At 33.6% G+C, this 23,259-nt stretch overlaps 2 protein-coding genes across 2 annotated transcripts; both read left to right on the top strand.

The window, feature by feature from the left end:
• The first annotated feature begins 672 nt into the window (after positions 1 to 672).
• LOC127854451 (uncharacterized) lies at positions 673 to 4,328 on the top strand. Its single transcript, XM_052389491.1, has 4 exons — positions 673 to 792; positions 1,692 to 1,808; positions 2,319 to 2,451; positions 3,493 to 4,328. Exons 1-4 carry the CDS (start codon positions 709 to 711, stop codon positions 4,071 to 4,073), a joined length of 915 nt encoding a protein of 304 aa, XP_052245451.1. The 5' UTR covers positions 673 to 708; the 3' UTR covers positions 4,074 to 4,328.
• A 3,871-nt stretch (positions 4,329 to 8,199) lies between these two features.
• LOC127854452 (uncharacterized) lies at positions 8,200 to 13,819 on the top strand. Its single transcript, XM_052389492.1, has 6 exons — positions 8,200 to 8,312; positions 8,781 to 8,906; positions 9,348 to 9,470; positions 10,410 to 10,526; positions 11,009 to 11,141; positions 12,189 to 13,819. The coding sequence occupies exons 1-6, from the start codon at positions 8,268 to 8,270 to the stop codon at positions 12,548 to 12,550; spliced, it is 906 nt and encodes a 301-aa protein (XP_052245452.1). The 5' UTR covers positions 8,200 to 8,267; the 3' UTR covers positions 12,551 to 13,819.
• Positions 13,820 to 23,259: the final 9,440 nt, after the last annotated feature.

Below are 23,259 nucleotides of genomic sequence, written 5' to 3' on the forward strand. Positions count from 1 at the left end.
CTGCCCTACAGAATGTCATCAAAAGACCGAAACTACTGAAGGCCATTGTAATGGGCTTGGTGGTATTTGTTGTTGTGGCTGCAACCACCCTAGTAGCTGTCTCCATAAGTGGGAAGATGACAAAGGATACATATCAGGTACGGGAAAGGGTTGATACATAGTCAAGCGTTTAAAAAGGTACCAAAGCTGCAAATAAATGCCGCTGCTACAAAGTTATAAGATCGTTTTTTATGTTCAATATGTCGAGAATGTAAGTCATACACTATTTAAATTAGGGTCATTTTAACAATATTCGACAACTTAGGTGCAAGACTGTAATCAGGCCATATATTTGCACCATGGTATTGGCTTATTATGGAACACTATACATCGGTTATGCAGTGAAAACATGCTACATCTGGTTACGGACGATATTATATTGCTTGATGAAAACATAACGGTTCCTGGTACTAAATAAAAAAAAATTAAATCTGCTCGTTTGCAATCTTTGCAATATACAAATATCGCTTTAGTCAATTAATTCCACAACAGTTCAATGGTCGGTAAATATGCGTTAAGATAATGGTGCTCAATAAAAACCATGAAAGTCCACACATCTCGAATTAATAACATTTCCTGAAACACGTTTGATAAAACGAAAACTGTTTCCGTATATTGCTGGTGATCCAGGAAGCATGGGAAACTGTTCAAGACCTTGAAGGCCGTTATATGGAGGAGAGAATCAACAAGAGCAAGGACATGACGGAGATAGACGTTCCCAACACTGTTCAGGTCATCTACGACTACAAAAACGTAAGTATAATTAAATGAAAAATACATCATTAACACCACTGATTGTTCGTTATTGACTGACAATCAGTTGCATTTTTCTGTACAGCTATAAGCGCTTTGTATGCATTTCGAGCTAAGTAAATGTGAATGGAAGTTCAAATCTGTGCTCACAAAGTACAGTGCATGAAAGTTAAAATATGTACTTACAAAGACAAAATACACCATGATGACCGCTGTATACACATATTGAAGTGGCTTCATTATAATATATGCTTCTATTTTGTTCGGATTTTCCTACCACTAGTCCATGTACAAAAATGCGAAAATTTCGGATGTGTAATACCAATACATTTTAAAACGTGTATAGTCTTATTGTGTGTCTTATAATGTGAAATGTGTGTAATACCGGATAAGTTTGTGACGAATTAAGTTGTCTAATTGAGTGTACTTTCTTTTACAAACTTAAAACAAATATCGTTGCAGAAAAAACAACAACAGATAAACTGCTAAAAGCCGTTCGAAAAATAATAAAGTAATCATTTAAGGTAACGACTTCCGTTATAATATATAAATTCGTGTCTCTGTACTAATGGAAAATGGCCACCCGCTGCCCTATCTGTATTAAATAAGTAAAATATCGTTATTAGAATTGTCATTATATCATGCACACAATAGCTGTGTGTTCTAATGTGCAATAGTAAACAATTCATTACAATTACAGCATTGTATCATTATATATCAGCCATTTAACATTATATCATTATACCAGTTTATAATCTAAACATAAACACAATTTGATTGGTTAGTCATTCGTTACGCATGTAAGCATCAATTAAGAACTTAGCAATATGTTGTTAAATTAAAGAAAATAAACACATGGATAAATATGTTAAATAGTGATAATGTTGCTTTGGTTACAGAATATAGTCGTATTCAGATACACACACTCAGAGACGAGAATTCGAAGTCCGTGCTACGTACGTGAGATTGACTCTGAATATGATCCCAAGCAACTTGAATACGATATTCAATCAGAGGTGAGTACTCTATGATTTCTGTCTTTAACATCGTTTATTTCCATATAATTTAAAGCTTGATTGTTTAAAACTGTTCGGATTTGCTTTGCTTTCATTAAAATCTCAAAACTTTAAGTATGTAAAATGCTTTTATGGAAACCTTAATTTTGCGGTACGTGTGTGATACTTTCACGAGTTTTACATCTAAAAAATGTATCAGTATTTGTAAAATTCTACAAATGATATATAACAGAAATAAAAAAGCCACTTGAGTTTAAGTAACATTGATAAAGTTGAGTTTAAACTTATTCCTATATTAGATATAGGAATAGCCATGTCTCTGGAGTTACGATTTCAGAAGACTTTGAAAGATTAATAAATGCAAGAATTGTGTTTTTATATTCACATTTCGAATAAAGAAAAATTTCGAATAAAGAAAAAAACATTATAAGCTGACACGTTTTACTACACTTTTCGTCTTAATTGTAAAGTACATACTCTGTTTAGATAACCAATATTGAATACATTCAGTGGCAAAAGCCTAATGAGTTTAGCAGTACTACTCGAAAATGGAAGTTCACAGAGAGGGAAGTGCCGTCATATATGACGTCATCATCACGTGTTCAAGACATGTGCAGCGGCACACAAATCTATTGGATGGAAGGTAACATAACGTCACTCCAAGTCATCATTCACAAAGATCATTTTATTCAATTGAAAATTTAATAGTGCCTTTCAAATATAACATCTGTATAATTAACATCTACCTTTGATGTTTGGTAAATCCAACTTTAACGGCATTTCAATTAATGATTCTAATATAATAGGAAACAGTCGATTCATTATTGCTTACATCAAAATGCAATAGCGAACGAAATATGAGAACATTGAATAGCATCTATGTTTGTCATGTATACAGTTGTGTGATAGAACGGCTCAATTAATTTATATGCAAATATTCCTGCTATGACATTTTTACAAATGTACACGTGACTTAGCATTATGAATACTTCGAAATGACGTTTTATTTTATATGCTGATTTCTTATATTATTAGATCGAAGTAAATATTTTTATGGTTTACGGACAAAAATAATACTGCATGTCTAACTGACAAACTATGCAAACCACCAAAAGGGATCTTCTCAGGCTATGACCAAGCAAATATGTTTTTTCTTTCAAATAACATCTCCAAATAAACGAGGCCAAACAGTTTGTTCAATGACTGGTGTGTTTTTGTTTGTTAAACATAATTTCTTACCCATTTTAATAGGTATGTACAATGACTTGATATTTAAAGATCGATTTGCTTTTATAATCTAATAAAGAACACACTCAAAGTTGGTATGCCAAAAAAAAACAACGGTTAAGAGCCGATAAAATTCATTTGGGTCGATCTGGCTAGATTCAACAAACAACTGAGGTTCCCTCTGGGAACAACTGGCCTAATACATTGACGTAAAATGCCGTCGAAGATTAGCATGTAAAGTCTGCATAGATTAATAAGGGAGGACACTTTCAGGCTTTTCGTTAAAAAGAACATTTCATGAAAGAGAAAAATGTCGTCCCTGATTAGAAAGTATGGATTGTTTATGCTTATCTGGGGCGACACTTTACTCAGATGCATGAAGTTCGGATTATTCAAATCTCAGAGCGTTCTACGCTTAATTTAGTTTTAACATAACAGTAAACTATTTGCATTTCAGTGACGGCCGATACGCACATAGAAAAACGTCAGATCACTGGAACCTCTCGAGAGCTCATACTCATAATTCCTATAACCATATTTGGCAACCCCTGCAACATATTCGTGTACTTAGAGACGATCTCTGGAATTCCTGTGGGCATTTCGTTTTCGCAACCCGAGTGTACACTTATGACAACAACAACATCTAGCATGCTAACAAGCACACTGTCGAGCTTAACTACTTCTTCAGCTTCTATCACCTCCAGCTCCACCACATCTACCAGCATGACCGTCACCAGTCTGACGACAGCTTCCGACCCGACAACTTCCACTTCGTTAATGACGACCAGTACACCGACTGCATCGACCACTACTGATACAACGGCCTCCGTTACTTCAACTGCTTCTATCACTCCCACTCCCACCCCTACCTCATCTGTAGAAATGACTAGCACGAGTACCGCGCAAAATTCTACTCCGACAACTTCCACTCCATTTACGACGACAATGACACCATCCACGGCGACCTCCACTGCAACAACGACCATTTCCCCGACAACGTCTACTCCGACCGCAACATCAACTGAACCGCCATGTTGAATTACGTAGTTAGGAAATGGTTGATTTTCGTCAACATTGTCCATACTTTTAAACCCAAGTTTTTAGTTTTCCTTATTTACTTTACCTCTTGTTTTACCGCAGTTTTCGCTAATATAATCCATTAACCGGATAGTGTTTTCAATTTTGCAGTTGACAAGACATAGTTCATGTGAATATAGTCGTTCAGATTTCCAACCAGTCTTATAGTTAAATCATGAGCCGTTTGGTAGCGCCTCAAAAACGTCAACATAACGTTATTCTTACTCTTTTTCCTACATTGTTTAATAAAAGCAAAGAGCACCTTATTTGTAATTAATAAATAAATATATAATATATTTATATAACGGCAACATCAGTGCGATGAGAGTTTGGACAATGTTTTGTATTTGCTTTAAATCTCGTATATACATGTATAAGCTTTCCGTTATACGCACTATATTTTTCTACTTACATGCACATGTACATTTTTGGTAGAATATTTAATACTGTGATAAGAAAATTATTGAAGTATCATTGTAAACAAATGTCTATATAAAATCTTCATTTAGGCTACCATTAATATTAAGCCTCTAAAAACACCCCAAAAAAGTACAAAAAACTGCCATTTTGTCATTAAGATGGATCTTTCGATAAGAGTTATCTCATACGGCCAGAGCTAGATTTTTTGTATGTATATAGAGAATTTTTGTTGGATTCGATGGAATATCGATTTATTTCACGAGTGATCATATTAAACAATATTTTCACGAATGGCGCAGCCACGAGTGAAAATATGTATTTTTTATGATCACGAGTGAATAAAAATCGATATTCCATCGAATCCAACAACTTTTCTTTTTATTTTATGCTTTTTTTTCTATTTATTTACATTGGTAAAGAGTTTAACTGGATAATTTCGCTGGATTTTTGACGTCATGTCGTCGAAAAAAGACGTCATTTCGCAGTAAAACAGTGAAAAATATCGATATGTTTCACTGTTATTTTTCACTTTTTAAAACAGTGAAATATCAGTTTTATTTCATTGAAATTTCTCTATAAACCACTGGAAAGCATAAAATAAATAGAGGATATTTGTTGGATTCGGTGGATTATCGATTTTAATTCACGAGTGATCATAAAAAATAATATTTTCACGAGTGAAAATATATATTTTCTATAATCACGAGTGAATTTAAAACGGTATTCCACCGAATCCAACAACTTTTCTTTTTATGTTATGCTTTTTTTCACCGATTCTATACATTGTTAAAGATTTTAACAAAAGAATTTTGCTGGGATAATGACGTCGTTTCGTCAAAAAATGACGTCATTTCACAGTAAACCGTGAAAATTATCGATAGTTTTCACTATTAATTTTCACTGTTTGAAACAGTGAAATTATCAGTTTTAATTCACTTATATTTCTCTATAAACCACCGGAAAGCATAAAATAAATTTGTTATTAACCGTGTCACTTGTATTTATTCGCTCTCTACCACACAACATACTCGTTTTTTGCTTTTTGAAGATTTGATCATGGTACAAAGTTCACCATTTTTATAAATATCCAACAATTGTACTTAGAAGGTATTTTTTGTTTCATATTTTAGTAACATTGAACGAAATTTGTGTTATGTACTGGGCAGGATTATTATGTCATCTTATTTGTCGTCGATGTGCTGATAACGTTAGTATAAAGAGCATATCGATAAAACATTATTTTCTTTGACTGGATTGCTGTCCATGATTGCTAGAAACAACCTTTCACAACACTGTATAAAATAAAATTTGTCAATATAAATGTGTCCTTTCTTTTATTGAAACACTACTTGCGAAACGACAAAAGGACGAATCGAAAATGAGAACAATAGAGGCTACTCAAAACATAAAGGTCATCTCGTGTCATTTACAAATCATGATTTAAAATAAATAAAGCAATGTGAACAAAATGAACAAAACCTGGCGGACTAGAAAATTGCCATTTCATACATTTGAACAGTATTATACTTTTAATCCAATTAATAAACAGTTTAAGTGTGTGATGCGGTATATAATTATGAAAGGGAATCTTAAGGGACTTGTTCACAGATTATCGTACTTTTAAAATATATCTCTCTCGATAAATTTGATAAAAACAAATATACACAATATATACACAATATTTGAATAGTCTTAAATATTTATAATTGCGAAACAAATGTTGAATACCCCAATTGTACCACTTCCGGCATTCGAAACCGGGACCTTTGGAAGCAACATGAAGTGCGCTACCACTGCGATACTTACGAAATGCGACGTATAAACGTTTTGATGAAATGCCTTTAAGTTGTAAAATGTGTGTCCTTTATAGTTATATTATATATTAAATCATTCACATGAATAGGATATCTGTGTTTTAAAACCAGTTTTATGTACTTTAAAAGTATTAAACATCATCGCATTACAACATAAGTAATTAACAAAAAAGGTATCACCGTTACGTAGACATGCTGGCAATTTTCGTTAATGTCAATTCATACAAATTTTACTTAATCGACCAGACAGAATATAAAAATTGCAATTTGTTGAAATTCCGGATACAAAATAAATTACATTGCAAAAAGCATGTAAACAACTTCACAGAAGCGCACTCGTTTAATGTAAAATTTCAAAATTGACAGACGATTTGCAATCTTGTAAGGCTACATCGGTTTATGTATTAATGATAATATAAGAACCGGATGTATTATAAACACACTAATTAATTCTGAATATTTGTAACACACACCAACAACGAAATAACTTATAACAGGATAAATTATACTATGTTCAAACATCAAAATCAGTTTTCGTAGTAATGAAACAATTGTTGAAATGTAGAATCGAAATTGTTTACCATCTCACAAACAAACTAAAACTGTCTTTGCAAGATTTTTAACATTAATCCATTTATGCATAGGGTCTAGAAAAAAAGGCCTTGGCAAACAGCGTAGTGTTAATGGTTAAACAATTTATATGTGATAAGTTATTTAACGGAAACATATTAACAAGACTAAAAGGCGGGTTTTTTTAAAACTGTTACTTCATAAATAATAAAATCAAATATAAATCCAAATTCGGCTAAAAACTTGATCATCGCAATCTCGAGAAAATATGTATCATCACACATTAAAGTGCTTGTCATAAAGCATTAATTGTTTGCGAATAACGGTTAGTTCAGCATACGTCATAAATTATCAACAACCGAAAGTTTACAAACACATGTACCTAAAATTGTCTTAAGACGCTTTTGTAATTTGAATATAAAACTACCTTTAACCTATGAGCCCAGAAGATTTGTAATTTCAATAATGTGTCATTAATATTATACAAGGCAGTTCTATTGAATAAGTATAGCTTAAATGGATTCGAAGCATTTTTGTATTGTTCTCATTTTTCCAGAAGGTGACGGAGTAGATTTAACCCATTTATACATAGCGTCCTGAAAAAAGGCCTTGGCAAACAGCGTAGACCCAGATGAGACGCCGCATGATGCGGCATCTCATCTGGGTCTGCGCTGTTTGCTTAAAGGAATTTCTGTTAGAAGTATTCTAAATATAGAAACAAATATACTAGACATCCCTAATTTTGGAAATAAATTGATCCAATTTAGAAGGATGGGAGAGTCCACTAGGCATAAATGGGTTAAACTATGCAATAAAATCCTGAGAAGAACATATTTGCATAATCAACAACATTGCACCATTCCAACATGGTCAAAAACATAATGTGTATATCACAGCGGGTTTTCTGGTCTGATCCATTAAGTTTTATCTAAATTTTAGAATTTCAAAACACTATATACAGTTCGTCAATTTCACATATTGCTTTTCATATTTAATAAATATAATTTGAATCATATTGGACAATTCATCCGTGAGTAATCAACTACGCATCCATATGAGGCGTTTTGGTGCGTTCTTAACAATTTTTAAGTTTTTTGTTTTTAATTTTCCTATCACAAATCATCATATTGACTAAAATACATCCGTTTAATAAAAAACATCGTCATTTGGAATGTTTCAAGTGTATTACAGCATTAGTCATTTTGGACCAATGAAAAGTTGTACTTTCTTGCCAACACCCACGATACAGCCTTGATATAAACATATGTAATCTGATCAGTAAAGACACATCTAAACTGGATTCTGACTGATGTTCCTTTAGTAAAACAAACGGCAACATACAGTTTCAGCAATGGACATAGAAAAGATGGAATTGCAAAAAAGAGAAATTGATCAGGTAAAAATTGTTTTTACTTAATAACTAATACAATGGCATAGCTACTTGATGTTGTGAACGTTTGTGATTGTGGGATACATGTGTGATTGTTTCATCAATAATGTATGCTTAAATATTCTTACTTTTATTATGAATCATACGAAATTAATATGCACATTTCAGAAAAAGTACGCTTAAGTAATAATTATTGAACTTTCCATGAAAGCTTATATATAAATAAAAACGTATCAGTTATGTGAAATATATAATTGGTATGTATTTATTTTGTTTTGAGGTTAAGGTAACAATTTAGGGTTTCAACAATACAAAATGTGCGTCCGATAATATTGTTACCTCTTCCGGTATGATTCGTAAAACGTGATGGTAAAAAAAACATGCAAATCACGAAAACAAGTTGGCAGTTTCCATTGATATACTGGAGCGTAATTTGGCATGTCCTCTCATTCTGAATTCATTTTTTCTCTACAGAATGTCATCAAAAGACCGAAACTACTGAAGGCCGCTGTAATAGGCTTGGCGGTCTTTGTTATTGTGGCTGCAACCACCCTAGTAGCTGTCTACATAGGTGGGAAGATGACAAAGGATACATATCAGGTACGGGGAAAAGTTTGTTATTTAGTTAAGCGTTATAAACAAAAGTATTTACCAAAGCTTAAGACTGAAATCGGGCCATATATTTGCACCTTGGTGTTGGTTTATTATAGTAATATATATATATATATTTATTTATTTATCGGTTGTGCAGTGCGAAAATGCAACATCATGTTACTCACGATTTTTCTGTTGCTGGATGAAAACGTTACGGCTCCTGGTAAAAATAAAAAAGTTTAGCCTGTTGGTTTCACGTCTTTGCAATTTACACATATCGATTTATTTATTTAAGATAGTAAACTCAACAAAAGTTCAATCAGCCGTTGGTGATGCGAAAAGCTAATGATGTTGTACTAAAAACCATTAAAGTCTCGGACTAATAACATTTCCAGCAAATACGTTTGTAAAAACAAAAAGTTTTGCCGTATATTGCTGGTGATCCAGGAAGCATGGGAAACTGTCCAAGACCTCGAAGGCCGTTATATGGAGGAGAGAATGAACAAGAGCAAAGACATGACGGAGATAGACGTTCCCAACACAGTCCAGATCATCTACGACTACAAAAACGTAAGTGTAATTAAATGAAAAATACTTAATAAATACCACTGAGCGCTATTGTCTGAAAATTCAGTTGTATTTTTTTGTACAGCTTTTAGTGTTATGTATGCATTTTTGAGATTACTAAATGTGAATGAAAGTTCAAATTTGTACTCATTAAGGTAAAGACACTGTTATATATATATATACATGATGTTTGCTTGTATTCAAGTAAAACACTTCCGTTAAAATATCTGTATCCGTGTCTCCGTATCAATTCTGCCTTTATGTAACCGCGTTTCGTTTCTTCGAATGGAATATCGTCCACCCGCAGCCCGATCTGTATTAAATAAGTTAAATATCGCTAATAGTATTGTCTTAAATGGGCCTTTTCACATATTTCGGCATGTATTTAAGTTTAAGTTTAAAGACAGTAAAAAGTAAGCCTCAACTGGCCTCGAACCACTGACCCTTGGAGTAAAAGTCTGTCGCTTAGACCATTCGGCCATCCGTGCTCATACTATCAGTGATGAATTTTATACAGTATATAAGCAATCGTCGTAGTATCGCAAGATATAACGACAAAAACAGAACTCTCAAAATTATTCAATCGTTTCGCGTTGCAACGCTTTATAATTTTCAGTATTTAAATCGTCAAAAGATGCATATAATGGAAATTTTAGATCATGGTAAGGTACCTTTAATATCATGCACATAATTTATATGTGTTTATAATGTGTAGTAGTGAACAATTCGACACAACATTTCAAATAGAAAAATATATATCAGCCATTTATCATTTTATCATTATATTTTCGATGAATAAACACAATTTTATTTGATAGCCATTTGTTATAAGAGTTGTGTGCATATACGCATCAATTTAGTACTAAGCAATATATTGCAAAATTAAAAATCTCAACACATCGATGAATATATTAAACAGTGATAATGTTGCTATGGTTACAGAATTTAGCCGTATTCAGATACACCTATTCAGAGTCGAAAATTCGAGATCGGTGCTACGCACGCGCGATCGACTCTGAATTCGATCCCAAGCAACTTGGATACGATACTGAATCAGAGGTGAGTACTCTATGAGTTCTGTCTTAAACATCGTTTATTTCCATATTACTTTAAGCTGTATTGTCCTAAACTGTGTGGATGTGTTCTGCTTTCAATTAAATCTCAAAACTATTAGCATTTATAATTATTTAATGCAAGCCACAATTTTGCGATAAGTGGGTGATACTTTTACGAGTTTCACATTTCAAAAGTGTAGCAGCATTTTAAAAAACTCTACAAGTGATATCTGTAATAAATAAACAACGCTACCTGAGTCTAAGTAACATTGATTAAGTTGACTTATGACTAGAATTTAATATAGGAATAACCATGGCGTTACGATTTCAGGCAACTTTAAACATTTAATAAATATAAGAATTATGTATTTTATTCACATTTGGTACAAATATAAACTATTATAAAGCTGGAAAGCTTAACTACAATATTCGTCTTAATTGTAAACCGCATACTCAGTTAAGATGACCAATATTGAATACATTCAGGGGCAAAATCCTAATGAGTTTATCAGTACTACTCGGAAATGGAAGTTCACAGAGAGGGAAGTGCCGTCATTTATGACGTCATCATCACGTGTTCAAGACATGTGCGGCGGCACACAAATCTATTGGATGGAAGGTAACAAAACGTCCATCAAAGTCATCTTTTACAATTATTGTTTTATTCCATTGAAAGTCATGTTTTTGTTACATCTACTGGTGATGTTTGGTAAATACAACTTAAACAGCATTTCAATAAATAGGGCCCATGCGGTCAAATACATGTAAATAGTTGAAGCATTAAAGCTACAATCAACGTGCAATACGAAAAGAAATATGCAATTATTGGATGTTAACGTATCAGCATCATTGTTTTGTCATTAGTACTGTTTTTGTGAAAAAAAATGGCTTACTTATATGTCAATATTCTTTCTTTAACATTTTAACAAATGTACACGTGACTTAGCATAATTACTACTTCGGAATAACGTTTCATTTCATACGCTGATTTCTTATATATTAGACCGAAGTAAATATTATAATGGTTTACGGCCGAAAATCATACTGCATGTCTAACCGAGTGACTATGCAAACCACCCACAGGTTAGTCTCATATTACGGCCAACCAAATATGTTGTTTCTTTCAAATAACCTCTCCAAATAAACGAGGCCAAACTTTTTGTCCAATAACAAAAGTATTAAATGTGGGTCAGAAATTGTTAAGCATAAATTCTTACCCACTTAAATTTTCTAGATCAATTTGCTTTTTTACGCTTATTGTGCGAAAACGATCTTTAAAAAATTGACGTTGGTTTACCAACAAAACAGTTAAGTGCCGACACAATTCATTTGAGTCGATCTGGCTAGTTTCGACAAACAACTGAGCCTCGCTCTGAGAACACCTGACTTAATACATTTGCGTAAAATTCAGCCCCAGATCAGCATATTCAGTCCGAAAAGGTTAATAAGGGGCGACACTTTCAACTTAAAATGGATTTTCGTCAAGAAGAACATTCCAAGAAAGCGGAAATTGTCATCCCAGATAAGATTGCATATGCTTATCTGGGGCGACACTTTACGCAGGTGCATTAAGTCCGGTTTTCCAAATCCCAGCGTGAGACTCAACAGACTGTATGTTTAACGCCTGATTTAGTTTCAACATAATAGTAAACCCCTTGCATTTCAGTGATGGACGATACGCAGATAGAAAAACGTGATGCTCACACTCGAGAACTAATACTTATACTGCCCGTAAGCTTAATTGGTATCCCCTGCAACATATTCGTCTACTTAGAGAGGAATTCGTTAGGAATTCCTGTGGGTATTACGTTTTCGACACCCGACTGTACACCATTGACAACAACAACATCGGCCACAACGACTGCCACAAGTACCACAACAGCTTCCACTCCAACCACCCCCACCTCATCGGCGACAACTACTGTAACCAGTACAACGACAGCTTCCACTACATCAATGACGACCACTACACCGACAACTTCCATGTCCACTACAACAACAACCATTCCGACGACAACGCCATGTTGATTTACGTAGATGAGAACGTGTTGCTTTTCGCGTGCATTATACATTCTCTTACTCCAAAAGGTTTAAGCTTATACCATTAACTTTAACGCTTGATTAAAATAGCAGTGTATAGTACTATAATCAAGCCTTTGCAAAAGTGTTTTTTTATTTGCAAGTGTTTGAGATAAGGCATAGTACCTTTGATTTGATGCGTTTTGATTTGCAATCAGTAAGTTTAAACGCGAGCCATTTGGTAGGGCCTTAAAAAGGTTGACATAACGTTATTTGACATCTCTTCCTCGATTTTTAAACGGAACCAAAGAGCATCTTATTTTTTTGGAAAACAATGGCAATATAATTGCGATAAGAGTTTGGTACATACTATATGTTTGCTCTTAATCTCTCTTGTTTATGTATTTACCTAACTTTGTGCACACATGTACATCTTTTGTAGATCATTTAATATCGTTATTAGAAAAATTATTTACGTTACATATGGCTTGTAAACAAATGTCTATATAAAATATTCAGCCTGCTACCAAATGTTCATTATTTTACCAGAAACAAAAACATTCGTGACACAAAGACCAAGAAACGTCCTTTTTGTAATCGTGGTGGAACTTTGTCTTATCTGTTTGAGTTAGATCTATGTTATGTATGTTTTTATATTTCCCGCATGTTTGTTTACTTATTCGCTGTCTACCACACAACACACTCTTTTCCCTGCTTTGCGCAGTCTTTGAAACCATAAAACTACGAAACTATCCTCATCTGGTTTACTAGATTAGACCATGATACAAACTTCACTTTTTGATAAATGTCCAACAATTTTATTAAGACGACAGAGCGCTTTAAATATTTTGTCAGTAAATTGCAATGTCAACTTTGTATTATACTGGACAATACTATTTGTATTCATCCTAATATTACATCATAATGAAGAGCATATTTATAAAATGTTTATCTTCCTTCATTTGGTATTTGCGTTTCCTCTGATTTTGATGTACTTTTTGACTTATCAAAAACAACTTCAACTGCCATAAAATGTACATAAGCTACAAGGGAAATACCGCACAAAAGTCGGTAGAACTTTTGTCATATAATGGTACTCTATATACATTTTATATGTATTTATGGTACTTGTTTATGTACTGCATTATGAACAAAAATTATTACAAATACATACATATATTTATACGAAATAAACCTAAATAAATGCTTTCCATGTGTATGCAAATAACAAATCACAACAATGAATACAGTGTATACAATAAAATTAGTCGCTACACATTTGCTCGTTGTTTTGTTTCTTGAAACATTAAATACAAAACGACACAAAGACGAAGAGTCGATGAGAACACAAAGAGGCAACCCAACACAAAAAGATCATCGCTCGCCGTTTTACAAATGATAATGTTGACATAAAAAGCAATGTGAACTAAACAAACAAATAAACAAGGCCGTGATAAATAATCTGCGAATAGCGTCAATACGCGGATATATGCATGGCAAAGCATGCGTTTCACTTAATTCATAACTTAAGTTACTATGGGTTGTGTCAAATCAAACGTACAATTCTAAGATTTACTCTTATCTCTATTAAAAATGTTATGCGTATACTATATGAAAGTGCGGACGTAACCAAACACAAATACCGTATTCAAAAACTTCAATGTTCCCGATGCGACAGTAATTACAAATTCAAATTTTTTGAACGTACGTAAGACCACAACAAAATAAAGATTTGTTCTACGGATTTTAGCCCCCCCCCCCCCCCTCCTCCTTCCCCCCCCCCTCCAAAAAAATGGAGCGAGCGAGCGAAATACAAATAAATTAATTTGTATTCTGTCCTTTTAAAAATCACAGGCGGGCGAAAAGCGAACAATACAAAATACATATATTTTCTATGTAAATTGATATTTTGCGAAATAAATGCACCATATCTGCCAAATACCAGCAAAAGATCATTACGTAATAAATGTAATAAATATGTTAAAACTCTAGTCGAATGTTTTTTAAAAGAAAACAAAATATGCTCTTATAGTTGTTCTGGTTATTCACACCAGGTAGTGACTACTTAATGTTTAAGTGGTACACTGTAGTTTTCATTATCAAAGTTATATTAAAAGCCCAGTCTTATGTCAATGAAAAGTAAATAACATGAAAGAATAAATAATACAATAAACATAAAGCATAAGAAATATCTTGAATCTGTATTAGTTCTGAATATCATAGGTTATGGTACTATACAATTCTCGAATGCATTTCTTTTGTTAGTTTAGCAATGATAAAATGAGAAATGAAAAGTTTATTTTTTGTAAAGTAAAAAACCCAATAATTTCCTAACGAAAGAACAATAAGAAATGGAAAGTAACAGTTTTGTATTTGAATATAAAACAAAAGCCAATCAAATTCCAGTAAAATGGCTGAGGTCCAGAAAGTTTCTTCACTTTTGCACTTACATGACATATGTTAACTTCATGTTGTTTGGCATAATGTAAACAATATACTTAACCATCAACACTTTGAGTCACAAGTTGAACTAGTAAATGGGAGGCGTTTAGAATTTAAAGTATACTCGACATTCTTTTTGCAGTTCAATGGCAACACTCAGTTGCATGTCAATGCTGGTTGTTTTAATTCTATCAATTATACCACCAAGTATATTACAGACTTTTACCAAACGGACGCATCCTGGCGACATTTCACAACCTGTAATAGATGCGGCTGAGAAAAATAAATAACTTAAGTCATCGCCACCGGAGGAAAAATTACATTTCCATTTGTGTCCTTGAAAGACACGACTAGACAGACAAATGCCACCATTTTTTACCGTAAACCAAGCTATTAACGCAAAGCGTTATAACAGTCTATGTTATAAAATACGTAGGTTAATTAAACCAAATCATTAAACAAATATGTGCGCATTAAAATTTTGCTGCGTGCGAAAATAAAAATAAAAATATTTTTATTTCGTTTTAAGAATTTTAGGTGCGGCAAATCAGACGAATATTTAATTAATTTGTTGTGGCCTAAAGAGTGTCGAATAAACATCGTGAGAGATTATAAAAAATATTTTAGGTGATTATTAAAATCATCTGAAGTATCCTCGTATGTATTACTGCTCAAATTATCCCAAATATCATAGCCTTTATGTAACAGTGAAGCATGGACAAAGTGTGATCAAAGTTTGGGGCTAAAAAACTGTCATAGATGAATGAGCACAATATTTTAGTGTTTATCCAACTAATGACTTGTTTATTCAAGTTCAATGAGTATCTTCATACTTATCATACTGTCAAGTTAGAAACAACACCTGAATATTAATATTAACCAGTACATCCCATGCTGGAAATGAATGCAATTGATTAAAACTATGTGTACATGTTATACATAGAAATGATCAAAACGTTCCGACGAAATGCTTTTATGTGATACTATTTATGTTCTTTATAAGTATATGACAGGTGTAATAATTCAGATGCATATGACATTTACGTTTAAAAAACCATGTTGATGTAATGTAAAAGTATGAATCCTCATCTTATTACACCATAAACGTAAATGTTAAACAACACAATATCGCATTCTAACCGACTCCTACCACGTCCAATTATGGGGCAAAATTGTATTGAACACGGGGCGTTGCAATAGAGGGGCGAATCGTTACATCATCGTTTAAATTCAATTAACTCAATGTATATAGAGATAAGCACAGACTAACACAATTCATTAAAGTGTTAGAACTGTAATACTACCGTTTGAGTGTAGGTTCTGTCTTCGCATATTTCCTATTACTATGGTATTCTTGACCCAAAATCAAAGTTGAAGAAAATGTAGAAAAAATACCGAACAATAAAGATTCTTAAACATTCCAAATTTAAATGTTCAATGTATTCCCCATTTTCTGTTCATAAAAATGTCAACACAAACTTCACTCTTATGAAAGTAAATGTTGATCAAGCAAGACTTAATTTTTATATATTTATATGAGATTGCGTTAAATATGCATTTATGATAGTGAATTAGATGTGCCATGTATAATAAGGGACATATAAGAACACAAGTGTTGTTATCTTTTGTTTAGAAAACAAAAAAAATCAATCTCAACTCATAAGTCATCTTCAAAAATACCGTCAGAATGAAAGTACAAATTTGGGTATATAGAAATATCCTTTGATGTTTCCTTAATCGAAAAATAACAAAATAAGTCTCACAGCACAAATATTAAGCTCCAGGCTCACTTGCAAGGGCACCCACTTTTGTAAAAATTTATGTTTTATAGCAATGCTGCAGTTGAGAATGTCGAATTTTGCATAAATTTATGAAACAAATAGTTTGTATTTACAAACTGTCATAAAGTACTTACTAGTATGAACAACATGTATCTCATCATTTATGAACGAAAGCAATCGTGCCCGGAATAGTTCGTTTTATTCACTAAAAGGGATCTTTTCACGGTTTGGTAAATTGACAAAATTGAAAAAAGTTGTTTCAGATTCGCAAATTTTCGTTTTAGTTATGATATTTGTGAGGAAACAGTAATACTGAACATTTACCATGGTCTAATATAGCCATTATATGCATCTTTTGACGATTTTAAAACCTAAAAATTATAAAGCGTTGCAACGCGAAACGATTGAATAATTTGGAGAGTTCTGTTGTTGTCGTTAAATTTTGTGAAACTATGAAGATTCCCTATATAAGGTATAAAGTACATAAAGTATGTATACTTGGCAGATTAGCCGTAAGGGCTAAAGCATTTTTACTTCAGCACTCAGGCAGGACTCCAGGGGTCACTGGTTCGAAACCTGCTCCAGGCAATGTTTTTTTTCCTTTTTTTAATTTTATTTTTGATTTTTACTGGAGATCTTACGATCCAATGTTTACATTTATCAATATAAAGCATTTAATGAATAACTTCAAAACATGCCAAAATCTGTGAAAAGGCCCCTTTAATCATGTTAAACCAAGCATTGATATTCAGAATTACACGGTTTGTATTGAATCGTTTAATTGCGCAAAGGGGTTTGATAATATTTCAACATGTTTGAAAGTTCATAGTCAACGCGAATCGTTCAAAATATGTTTGAAAGTAATTACGTTTTCTATCATTATAAGGACGGGATAATTTTGATATTCGCAATGAATGGACGTGTTTACTCTTTTTTATTTTTACTATCATTTAATACACCAGTTAACAGACTGGTTCAAAATGTTTGCTGCAAGATATGATATTTTTACAAATCCCACTTCGGGCAGAAAAGCTTAATACACAAAGTGGTAAGCCAGGTAGCCCAAAACTGCATTCGGCTTTCGTCCATATTCAATACAAGGCTTCCCGGCTGGTCATAATTTTTCATCGGACCCTTAATGTGGTTTTCTGCTCTTTTTTAAATAGACAAATATCATACAATAACTGTTTAACAAAACCATAGAAATGCATTCGCATCAATGGGTTGCATCTTTTATTCCTGTGCATCAAAACTGTTTGACTCAAACGTATGCTTCTAGGTAGACATGCGCACGATTTTGATTATTTTCATTTATAATTTTTTATTATTTCAATAACTGCAATTTTTGCCTAATCGAGTGTCCTGCGGTCAGACTGTTTTCGATATTAATAAGGATATAAATTCAAAATTGCAGGTTGTTACAAATCCGGATTCAAAATAAATCGAATTACGCAAAGTCACCTCACGGTAAAGCATGAAAACAACATCAAACGACCATACTCTTTTAACATATAATTGCAAATTTGACAGATGATTTGATTTGATTTCCATCCAGGATACTTTGGGCTTTTAAATATTATTAATATTGCGCTTTTTTAGCATTACTTGTATTATAAAATAATATAGTACCGCAGCTTATATGTATTACACCTACAATTAAATAATTAAAAACATGATATATTATTTCGAAACTTCAAAACTCGTTTTTTATGAATTAAATAAATGTTGAAATGTTGATTCTGAATTGTTGAGATTCTCACAAACAAACTGAAACTATGTTTACGCGTTTGTATGACAACTTCATCAACCAAACAAACGCTATGAGATTTTGATGTCCATGAGGCTAAATTTAAGTGTCTATTGTTGGTGGGTTTTTTTTCCACAAATGTTAGTCATTCTAACATTAATCTGCAGAATCACTAAATATTATACTTTATTTTACCTCGAAATGTCACGTTAAAGGCTGACGATTTTAACAACTGTGCGACTGATACAAAAATAAAATGTGATAAGTAATTAAACGAAATCCAATATTAAACCAAACGAGCTGGAAAGGGTTTTAAAGCTGCTACGTCATAGATGGTAGAAACTTATAAACATCAAAATGAATTTAAACACATGATCGCAATCTCGAGAAAACATTTCTCATCGGGAGGCGGAAAACTACAACGGGCGAGGCATGGTCAGGGGTGATAACCCCAAAAAAGGGTTAGGGTAAGGGTTAGGATTAGGGGTCGGGTTAGGGTTAGGGTTGGGTTTAGGCTAACCCAAACCCTAACCCGACCCCTAACACTAACCCAAACCCTAACCCTAACCCTCTAACCCCCCCCCTTGCGCAATACCATACCATGCCTCGCCCATTGTAGTTTTCCGCCTCCCATTTCTCATCACGCTTGTTATGGCGAATTTATTGTTTGCAAATAAAGGTTAGCCAACAAGCAGTTTAATAGCTTAATATGACGTTTTATCCCTAAGTTGACATTAACGTTAGCGGTAGGGAAAATGTGTTAAACACGCCGTCTCTTATTGCTATTCCCTTGTGGAAGGTTATAAGTGGGGAATGGACCTTTGCAGTAGATTAACGGCTGTTACACGCGCCAGCTCGTTTCATTATGGTGATCATTTTGCGTTAAATAATAATAAAATTGCATGTTTCATGAAAATTACAGTCGGGACAAGTTCGAACGCACGCACGCAGGCATACACTCTTGAAAAGTGTGCCTGCTACATCGAGCTGTCCGCAAGCAAACTCGACGAATAAATACACCGGCATGAAATTATTTAATATATGATTTTTTTTATCAAAATATCTGCAACATAAACTTTGCAGTTGTATCGTTCACTAAAGGGTTTATTTAAGGTTGCATTTTCGTTGGGTAATATTGCAAACGTGTGGCGTTGAGAGTTAATTTCATTATTTAAAACAAAACTAATTTCACAGCAGGTTATTTAGTTTGATTCGTCTATAAATAATTTATTTTTATTACTTCTAAAGGTTACATAAATTAAATTATAGAAACAAATTATTCATATGTTCGTATGTAAATTTTAAAAAGATGAATGAAATGTTCACGGTTGAGTAGTAAACAGCAACGTTGTACAGAATGATTGTGTACGTTTATACATAAGTCACTTTGAACCAATTAAAACCCGTTCCTATTGGCCGAACCACACGATGCGATTGGCTATAAGAATATATATAATTATCGGTAAGGGCATTTATATGAACGAATACAGAGTGATGATTCTTCCATTAAATGTCAAATAACAGTTATTATATTGTTAACGGATACATTTATAGTTAGCTTGCGTGCGTAAATGTAGCGGCGAGTTTGATCCTAGTACATGTGTATATGGTATCCAAAATGGCATCGAGGTCTGAGTTATGTAATCAAAAAATAATAACATTAAAGCCATAATCCGCGTTATATTCCATTTGGCAGATGTGTTGTGCTAAAGTTACAAATTACAGTATAATATACATTGCTATGCAGTGCGAATACGCTCAACGCAGAAATGAATTTCCCTTCAATTAATGTACATATATTGCAATATTGTAACTAATGTTGGGTCAGACTTTTAGAAAAAAACACGATACGCAACTCGCGTGACCTACTCGTCGACGATCTGACCTGGGATTTGAATCCGGATACACAACAAGCATGATGATGATGGTGGTGGACTGGTGGTGATGATGATGGTGATGATGATTATGCTCAATAACTTCAAGCAATTTTCATTTAGATTTTTTAAACAAAAGTACAGTATTTTTATTTATTTAAAAAAACAAACACATCAAAGCTAAGAAGGCGGATGCTTGCATATTGCTAATTTAAAAGAATGTCAATTCGCATCACATGTAATCGCTTATTTCTACCATCTGATATTTACATCAAAAGGGTCTTTTTGCAAATATTGAAATAATAAGCCAATTGCATTTGTCAATTTTATTTTTTCCATTTATTTATATCAATAGGATTTGAAATATGATTTCAAAAACGCGGATGTTTCACAATATGTTACGATACACTTTATTGTTTGCATAATTGTATCGTTGTCGTTTTCTTTTTTCAAACATGTGTTGCACATATTTTGTCATTTATCTGATTCTGAAATACTGAAATGTGAAAGTAATTTCGATGCCAAGATACAAATAGTACCAAGAATATTGTTTTAATAGGAAAAAACGACCTCTTCGCGTCTAAAACACTTAATAAAACTGCAGACATCTTACTTAAAGTAAATCAAACGCACTCCGCCGGGGTGCAAAACTTTGGTAGGCAAGTGAGCCGAACTGCCCGGCAGGCTCGAATCTCATCTGTTTTGCTGTTTTCCTTATTTTAGTATTGCACATTGAGGTAAATACGACTTGGTATTGTAATGTTTGGTGTTAACAGATAGTTGTTCGAACTAAACAATAATAATTCTGAATGGTCATGTGTGTACTTATATTAATTTTAATAACATCATTGTCGTTTCTGTTTCCGTATAAATAAATAAAATAAATGCACGTTCACTCACAGGTGATTTTTCGTAATAATTTGGTTATTTTTCATTCAAAATGATGTTTTTTTGTCTAATTAATATCATAGCCACACGATAACCACATGTGGTTACACTAAGTTTATCATTTGGACAAAAGATCAATGTTTGAACGCTGTTGAACACTAAATGGACCAATGTTTGAGCGCTGTTGGGCACTAAATGGACCAATGGTGGATCGCTGTTAAGCACTAAATAGACCAATGTTTGAGCGCTGATGAGTCCTAAATGGACCAATGGTGGATCGCTGTTGAGCACAAAATGGACCAATGTTTGGGCGATTTTGAGAACTAAATTGACCAATGGTGGGTCGCTGTTGAGCACTAAATGGACCCATGTTTGGGCGGTTTTGAGCACTAAATGGACCAATGGTGGATTGCTGTTGAGCACTAAATGGACCAATGTTTGGGCGATGTTGAGCACTTAATGGACCAATGTTTGAGAGCTGTTAAGCACTAAATGGACCAATGATTAGGCGATATAGAGGACAAAAAGGACTAATGGCTGATCGCTGTTGGGCACTAAATGGACAAATATTTGGGCATTGTTGAGCACTAAATGGATCAATGGTGGATCGCTGTTGAGCACTAAATGGACCAATGGTATATCGCTAGTGAGCCAATTACTGATAGGAATTCAGCATGTAAAATCATGTAAAATAGGAGTTAATTTTGTATTAAACATTACCATTTCATAAATAAATTACCGTGGCCGAGGGATTAAGAAAGATTTCTTAAGTTTTTCATTTTTATGTAAATTCTCTTTGCGTTGCTGTTCATTTGAATACGACCTGCACCCGATTGTATAAACAGTTAAACCGGCGGTTAAACACATACCGGCGGTTAAAAGTCGGTAACTTGTTGGTTACTGGTCGGTAAGCGTTTGTATAAAATTTGGTTAGTTATACCGATCGGTTAAAACCCAGTCAAAACATACCCTGCTTCCCTAGGTGGGTAAGTACAAGTAACCGAGAGTTAACCTACACAAAATGGCCGCGGCGCGCGACATAATAAAAGTTAACCATCGACGACCTTCACAATTTCGACGAGTAAACAACAAATTGCAGCGACTGACACTTTATTTGACTTAATTTACAGGGCAATACGATTTCCGACTTCGGACGACGAATTTAAGGACGCACAGAACGTGTTTTTTATATTCTGTAATGGGTATGCCGTGTGTGATCCGATGCATCAATGGCGCCCATGTTAAAATCATTTCTCCGAGAACAGGGAACGACAAAAGTACAAACAAAAAACAAAACACGTTCGAACTAGTATCTTACCTATAACAATCCTTTAAAATCCATAAATAATCCATTTAATTTAATAATTGACGATTTTGCATCTAGGGTCTTTAATAATTATTTTAGCATAGTAAAATACAGACCCTTATGCCATCCTATCGCTATATTCAAATAAGTTTAATAACTCAATAAACGTTCTTCTTCGTCACACGCCACGTCATGTACTCTATGTACATTACTGCTGTTAAAATGAACCGGAGCAGTTTATAAAATGAGCCTTGTTCTGAGAAAATTGGGCTTAATGCATGTGCGCAAAGTGTCATCCCAGATTAGCCTGTGCAGTCGGCACAGGCTAATCAGGGACGACACTTTCCGCCTAAACTTGATTTTCGGTTATGAGGGACTTCCTTGAAAATAAAAATACCAGAAAATCGGAAAGTGTAGTCCCTGAATAGATTGTGTGGACTGCACAGACTAATCTGGGACGACACTTTACGCACATGCATTAAGCCAAGATTCGTCAGAACGCGGCTCAAATAATAGCCATTGGTGAACTGAGTTGCATTTGCAGATCTCTGCATACAAATATATATTTAAACTTGAACAATGTTTAATTTGTCTATGGTAAATTCTCTTATTGTACAAGAAAATAATTTAATATTTTAATAAACAAAGAATGGAAAACATCCCGTTACACAACAGATAAA

The sequence above is a fragment of the Dreissena polymorpha genome, chromosome 13 (genome assembly GCF_020536995.1).
Source record: "Dreissena polymorpha isolate Duluth1 chromosome 13, UMN_Dpol_1.0, whole genome shotgun sequence".
NCBI lineage: Eukaryota > Metazoa > Mollusca > Bivalvia > Myida > Dreissenidae > Dreissena > Dreissena polymorpha.

Excerpts from the sequence above, each read along its gene's own strand:
- LOC127854452 (XM_052389492.1), top strand. The coding sequence starts at position 8,268 with ATGGACATAGAAAAGATGGAATTGCAAAAAAGAGAAATTGATCAG. Across the intron at positions 8,907-9,347 it reads TGACAAAGGATACATATCAG|GAAGCATGGGAAACTGTCCA; the intron begins GTACGGGGAAAA and ends CTGGTGATCCAG. Across the intron at positions 9,471-10,409 it reads TCATCTACGACTACAAAAAC|AATTTAGCCGTATTCAGATA; the intron begins GTAAGTGTAATT and ends CTATGGTTACAG.
- LOC127854451 (XM_052389491.1), top strand. The coding sequence starts at position 709 with ATGGAGGAGAGAATCAACAAGAGCAAGGACATGACGGAGATAGACGTT. Across the intron at positions 1,809-2,318 it reads AATACGATATTCAATCAGAG|TGGCAAAAGCCTAATGAGTT; the intron begins GTGAGTACTCTA and ends GAATACATTCAG. Across the intron at positions 2,452-3,492 it reads ACAAATCTATTGGATGGAAG|TGACGGCCGATACGCACATA; the intron begins GTAACATAACGT and ends TTTGCATTTCAG.